Raw genomic sequence first — 7,149 nt, forward strand, 5'->3', positions numbered from 1 at the left:
GGGTAGAGTGGGAAAGGGAGGGAGGAGGGCGACTCTTCTTATCTGTCTTAAGAATCTCTTAAGATGGTGGCTCATGCCTGTAATCTCAGCACTTTGGGAAGCCGAGGAGGCGGGCTGATCACGAGGTCAGGATATCGAGACCATCCTGGCCGACATAGTGAAACCCTGTCTCTACTAAAGATACAAAAATTAGCTGAGTGTGGTGGTGCATGCCTGTAATCCCAGCTACTCAGGAGCCTGAGGCAGAAGAATCGCTTGAACCAGGGAGTTGGAGGTTGCAGTGAGTGGAGATCGCGCCACTGCACTCCAGCCTGGTGGTAGAGCGAGGCTCTGTCTAAAAAAAAAAAAAAATCTCATGGAGACTATTGTATTTGGAGAGCTCCTGGATTCAGCTCTAATTCTGCCATTTACTAACTGTGGAGTGTTGGGCAGATCAGTTTATCTTTTGGGGCCTCCCCTGATTAAACGAAGATGATACCATCCTTTTTTTCTTTTATTTTTTTAGATGGAGTTTTGCTCTTCTCCCCCAGGCTGGAGTGCAATGGTGTGATCTTGGCTCACTGCAGCCTCTGCCTCCTGGTTTCAAGCGAGTCTTCTGCCTCAGTCTCCCGAATAGCTTGTATTACAGGCTCCCGCCACCATGTCCAGCTTATTTTTGTATTTTCAGTAGAGCCAGGGTTTCACCATGTTGGCCAGGCAGGTCTCGAACTCCTGACCTCAAGTGATCTGCCTGTCTTGGCCTCCCAAAGTGCTGGGATTACAGGTGTGAGCCACCACACCTGGCCTTAGATGATGCCATCCTTGAGGGATGTGGGGAATCCACAAAACCTCATCAGCGTGTGAAAGTCAATGATAACCTGTGGGGCAGGCTTATGTGCACGCGCACTTGGTGAGAATTGGTTTAGTAAATTGTCAGTCCCTTAGAATACTGAGCTGGTACATAAATCTAGCCTGGCTAGTTTTTGTATTTTTAGTAAAGACAGGGTTTCTTCATGTTGGCCAGGCTGGTCTCGAACTCCTGACTTCAGGCGATCCACCCACCTCGGCCTCCCAAAGTGATGGCATTACAGGCATGAGCCACCGCACCTGGCCCAAAAGCTTTGTGCTTTTAAAGATATTAGACATGTTTCCTGTTTTTTAAAAAAATCTTAACAATAATGGAGGAGAATAAGACAAACATTTTTCCAAAAAAGAGAAATCATTGTGATTATTTTGTCGTATTGGAATGTTGGATACTATAGTTGGCTTCACTAATCATCAAGCATGCTATGGATTTTCCATTTTTATAGGATCTATATCTAAGTTAAGGTAATACTGGTAATTCTTGTGCTCCATTTGAAGATGAAAAATATAGGCCAAATTCATAGACTTTGCATAGAAGCTGGATAATGAAGACAGCTCTGGAGGAACACATAGATACACACACAGAGACACACATATATATAAAGTAGACACACATATGCTTTTTAAAGTTTTTTTTTACAGTTTCAAAGCTTTGAAAGCAAAAGCCAGCCCCTCCCCTCTCCCAGAGTGGGCAGCCCCTCCCCTTTCTCTGAGTGGGCGGGGACAGCGGTTGCATGGGCCACTTTCCTTATGATGTCACAGGTCCCTCTGGACAGGCTGCTGCCTGGCCACGCCTCCTTTCCCTTTCATCTTTCTCACTGACCAATGGGCTTGGAGTATTCAGGCCACGCCCCTATTCTGTGTTCTAGTGGGGCCCTGGTTATGCCTCCTGTGGCTCAGTCGCACAGCTGCCTGGTAGGTGACTGGAGGCATTCAGCAGTGCTCACTGGGATTTTGCTGATGTGGCCCCAACCCCGCCTCCTTCCCCACCCCGCGATGTCAGAAAAAACACAACAGGGGAAATTGGCCGCAGCCAAGAAAAAGGTAAAAACGCACCAGGTCATGGCCCCCAACCCAGCCACAGATCCCCTCTGATGACAAGACCAGTGCCAGAGTCCATACCACTCCTGAGGCATACCAGACTGGGCCCCCCAACCCCAGCGCCTCTGGGATCCCCTGACCAAAGTCTTGTCAGTCAGCCCCACCCCTTCAGCAAGGAGCCCAGTCCCTGCCCTTGCCAATCACCCCAGGGTGACTTTGGGCGGTTGACTCCTGGGGCTCCCTGCTCCATACTCGGCCCTCACCTCCTGCCGCCCCAAGCCCAACCTCCCTGGGCTCTTTGGGCTTGTGTCTCACAGGACCTGGGTCCCCCAGCCCCAGGCCCTGCCCTTGCCAGTCATCCCTGGTGACTTTGGGCTGGTGACTCCTGGGGCTCCCTACTGCAGACTCTGCCCTCCCCTCTTGCTGCCCCAAGCTCGACCTCCCTGGGCTTCTTGGGCTGGCGTCTCTGAGGACCTGGGTCAAAACCGTGTGTTTCCCTCCCCCATCGTGGAGCGGCTACTTGGGCATCGCGCTGATGTGGTCCCCTCCCCTGGGAGGAGTGGAATGTAGTGATGTCACAGTCCCCCTAGGAACTATCATGACTGCTGCAAGACCAGCCTTTGATCTTACAACCCAGTCCCCTAAGTTTTCTCACCCCGTGTCTGGTTCCTCTGGTTGCAGCACAGATTTCCAGCTGGAAGGGGAGTGGAGACTATGGGACTAGGAGCAAGAGGTTTCAGGCTGCCTTACTCCCCTAACAATGTCTAACTGACAGTGGGAAAAGCCTACGCTTCGCCCGTGAGCTCAAAACGTTGACAGTATCTCTGGGTGGCAATGGGAGAATGGGTTTGGTTTGGTTTTCTCCCAGGCTTCTACTTTCCAGAGAGACTTTAACATTTTTTTCTGAGTTCTCCACGCTTCTGGGACCAGACTGCCCTTCAGTCAATGGCCTCTGAAATGAGATTTGCCCATCTTCTGCGGAATAGATCTTGGGAAACTGAACTTGACAGCTTGAATCTTCCTCATATCATCTCAACCTGGGGTACTTTGAGTGCCACAGGATAAATGTGGGACATCTTTCTGAAGCATCATTTTCCCTTGATGCTCTTGAGAAGAAACATTAATGTACTTAGAGATGACAGACACATAGGTTTCCAAGCATATACCAGACTTCTCTCTGAAATGAGGCTTGGGTTGTCTTCCTCCTGATAAATTCCCAGATTTAACAGAAAAGCTGCCTTCGGCCATGAGGACACATTGATATGAAAGTGTGAGAGGTACTGGTGCACTTCTTCACACCAACAGACGTGTGAGGATGTATGACTCTAAACCACACGGCCTACAGTTCCTGCCTGCTTAATGCTTACTTTTCTACCTCTGCCCCTGGTTTTGGTCCCTGGCAGCTGCTGATTCAAGGCAAAACCCCAGAGCTTGGAGTCAGAGGACTGAGTTTAAGTTCCAGTATTGCCTTTTTCTTTCTTTCTTTTGTTTTTTCTATCCATGATATCAATCCGTCTCAGTCACTAAATGATTGTGACAACACCTTGTACAGCGGTTGGTGGCATTAAATCACATGGTGCATAAGAGTATCTTGTCAAAACTGTAAAGGAGGATGTGGCTATAGGGGCTGATAGTTCTCACGAGTGTTACTGCTCTTTTTTCCCACAGCTAAAACAATTATGGCGGAGGAAGAGCCCTGGCATTCCAGGAGGAAAGCAAATCAATAGCAGTAGCCCTGACGCATCCACTTCTCGTGGTTACCACTCACCTGGGGATGTGAGTCTTGGCTGGCCAGGCTCCTGGGGACAGGGGGCCCAAGGGGCAGTAGAGGGTAATTGTTAAGATTGTGGATGGACTGTTGGGTACTGGTTAAGAATCCTGGGTTTGAATCCTGCCTCTCTGTCTGCAAAGGATTGATTAGGGATTGATTAGGATATGATTTAGGGCAAGTTGCTTGAGGTCTTTGGGCCTCTCTTTTCACATCTGTATAATAGAGATGGTATTTTTTGACTTCCATTTGTGAAGTTTAAATGAGATTCATTATTGTTGCTTTTATGTGCATCCTTAGTACATGGCCTGCTGCAAACACCCAGGACATCCAGGAAATGGTCATTGCTGTTTGATATTCCTCATCCCCAGTCTCAAGGGGAAGCCAGGCCAATGAGAAGAGCCACTTGCCATCAGGCCATCCCTTTAGGAGTCACTGAAAGGGCCCCACAATGGGATGGCGGGGAGATAAGAACCATGAGAGAAGTTGGCACAAAGGAGTTATAGGACAAAGGGTTCAAGATAGGCAGAAAAGAAGCTTTTGTCAGTTGATGGGGAAGAAAGGAAGTCAGAGGGCTTAGACAGTGAGGGGGGACAGAACATCTCCATGTGCACTCTCATCTCTGGCAGTCAGCAACAGGTTGTCTACAGGGAGGGCCCTGCGTCATCTACCCTGAAGGATCTGGGGGTAAGAGGCCCTGGGCCGAGGTGCAGTGACCCTGCAGGCCAGCCCTCCAGCCTCCTCCCACAGCAGGGGCTTGTTGCCCCTCTGCCAGCTGAGACAGCCCACACCGCCCCAGCCCTAATGATTGTTCTCTCTACCCCTTCCCACAATCTTCCTCCAACTCCTCCTCTCTGCATGCACCTCAGAGCCAGTACCAACAACTAGAGGTAGCCCTGGATTCAAGCTCCACAATAATCGGCCAACTCAGCGAAAACATCAATTCACTGGGAAGAGTCCAGTGGGGTCCCCTGATTCCAGCCTGTCAATCCTGGACTCCAGTTTCCCTTTGGGGCCCTGAAGAAAGGGGTTAGGGGCCCCTGATGCCAAGGGCAAATGGGGAGCTGGGGTACCCAGGTCTCACCTGGAGGGACCCCAGAGCACGGAACATGCAGCATGGCTCTTCTGCACTGCCCTCTTTGCTGACTCTCTCTTCTCCAGACACCCCTGCTCTAGTCTTTGCCACACATGCCCTGGAGTTGTCACCTCTCAGGGAAGCACTAGCCTGACTGGTTGTCAGGGGCCGGAATTTCTGCCCTGCCTCAGTCCCTGATTTGCTTTTGAGTCTGGACAAGCCAAGTCTCCTCCTTAGGCTCGTGTTTCTGGAGGAGGTAGAGAGTATCAAAGGTCTCCGTTAGCTCTGAAAGTCTGAGATTTAAAGGCCCCTAGAATGGAAACCTCAGGGCCAAGGGCTCCCGTCTGTCCTTTGCTGTCTTATATCTCTGCTATGAAGAACTGTACCTGGCCTGTACGTGCTCAGTAAATGTTTGTTGAATGAATGCACCTTTCTAAATCACAAGCTGGCAGAAGGGGGGAGGGCCTTTCTCAAAGTCTGTCTCTAGAGGTTCACCAGCCCCTCTCTCCAGGGCCCTTTCCCCCTGTGCTTTGGGCAGGCTCCTCGCATGTTGAAGGAGTGGAAGCAACAGTTGCAGAAGCTCGGGAGGAGCTTGTTCAAGTTAAAACACCAGACGGGTAAGATGGGGCTGGCATGACCTGGGAGCAGGACTGGCATCAGAGGTCTGTAAGGGTGACTTAGAATGCCCCAGGGAGGTGGGTGGATGGAAGGGCTTTGAGGCAGAGGGAAAGAGGTCTGTGCCAGGAGACGGCAAGTCTTGTCTTCTCCATGAGCCTCAGTGTCCCCATCAGTAAAGAAGGAGGAGTGCCCGTTGTCAGCCACCCACAGTGCCCTCTATCTGAAAGTGACTTGGAAGATTGGCTACCATCCGGGTGCGAGGAATCATTAGCAGTGAGGCCAAGTTTGGGAAGCCTGAGAGGAGGAGCTGTCTATCAAAGGGAGGATTTTTTTTTTGTGGGGGGGGGAATCCAGAGGCCCTTATTGTCTGCTTCCTTTCTCAGCTGAACCCCTGGCCCCAGAGCCCCCAGCAGGGCCCTCTGAGGTGGAGCAGCTACAGGTTGAGATCAACCATCTAAAAAAGGAGCTGGAGAGCGCGAGAAGACAGCTCCAGGCCAAGGTGGAAAACAACAAGATGTTGCTTCTCCTGAGCACTGGACACAAGGAGAGGCTACAAACACAGGAGAAGAGGATACGTGAACGGGAGGAGAGTATACACGAATGGGAGAAGAGGATATATGAATGGGATCTGCATATACGGAAACAGGAGGAGAGGCTATGCGAATGGGGAAAGAGGCTATATGAATGGGAACAGAGGCTACAGGAACGGGAAGAGAGGCTGCGTCAGCAGAAGAAGCTGCCAGGGCAGGAGAGGCCGCGGGAGCTGGAGAGGATGCTGGAGCCAGGGTGGGAAGACCTCGATGAGGAGTGGGAAGAGCTATCCAGCACCTCGGAGGACCTGGTGCGTTGCCCCACCTGGGGAGGCTGCCCTCTTCCCTAGCCCTCAAGGCCTTTGTTTCCCCACCTGTAAAATGGGGCATTGTAGCCTTCACATGAAATGGTACTTCTAAAGGCACCTGTGAGCCAGAGCCCTGCTCTGATGGCTATGGGAGAGAGGGGATGATTTTTTTAACCTGCCTTCACCCTTCCCAGTGCCATGGGAGGCAGACACCAAGTTCTGGCGTCTCCAGTTTTAGTGGGTGGCCACTGATTGGTTCTCTCTGTCCAGAACAAGACCCTAGAGCTGGTGGAGCAGAAAGTAAAGGAGAAGAAGCCGGGTGAGCTGAAAGAGATGGTAACCTCTGACCCACCCAAGAAGGGCTGGGAGGCGGGCACCAGCCTCTGGGGAGGGGAGATGCCAGGCCAGAGGCAGCTGCAGCCTGGGGGCAGGTGACCCCAGCACCCTCCAGGGCAGTCCTATGACTGTTTCTTGCTTCCTGCCCTCTGACTTTTAGAGGCGGGTAACCCTGGGCTCCTCCCAGGTCTGGACATCATCATCCCAGCTAGAGGCATGGAGCCCCCCAATCACAGAGGAAGAGACAGTGGAATAAGAGGCTCCTTATGTCGGATGTGGTGGCTCACGCCTGTAATCCCAGCACTTTGGCAGGCTGAGGCAAGACAGTCACTTGAGGTCAGGAGTTTGAGACCAGCGTGGCCAACATGGCGAAAGCTCATCTCTACTAAAATTAAAAAAAAATAATAATTAGCCAGGCCTGGTGGTGCATGCCTGTAATCCCAGCTACTCTGGAGGCTGAGACATGAGAATCACTTGAGCCCGGGAGGTGAAGGTTGCAGTGAGCTGAGATCGCACCACTGCACTTCAGTCTGGGACACAGAGTGACACTGTCTCAAAACAAAACAAAACACAAAAACAAAAAAGACTCCTTAGATTCAAACTGGATTCTGACCTCGGTTCCACTGGTCA

The 7,149-nt window shown here is 51.3% G+C and overlaps 1 protein-coding gene across 1 annotated transcript; it reads left to right on the forward strand.

Moving 5' to 3' along the window:
• The first annotated feature begins 1,661 nt into the window (after positions 1-1,661).
• Positions 1,662-6,974, forward strand: LOC116484110 (golgin subfamily A member 6-like protein 9). Its single transcript, XM_058429098.1, is given in 8 exon segments — positions 1,662-1,887; positions 3,553-3,660; positions 4,282-4,293; positions 4,295-4,339; positions 4,522-4,608; positions 5,266-5,344; positions 5,729-6,186; positions 6,454-6,974. Coding segments are annotated over 8 exon segments (1,173 nt in total). The 5' UTR covers positions 1,662-1,668; the 3' UTR covers positions 6,619-6,974.
• The last annotated feature ends 175 nt before the right edge of the window (positions 6,975-7,149 follow it).

The sequence above is a fragment of the Hylobates moloch genome, unplaced genomic scaffold (assembly GCF_009828535.3).
Source record: "Hylobates moloch isolate HMO894 unplaced genomic scaffold, HMol_V3 SCAFFOLD_15, whole genome shotgun sequence".
Taxonomy (NCBI): Eukaryota; Metazoa; Chordata; class Mammalia; order Primates; family Hylobatidae; genus Hylobates; species Hylobates moloch.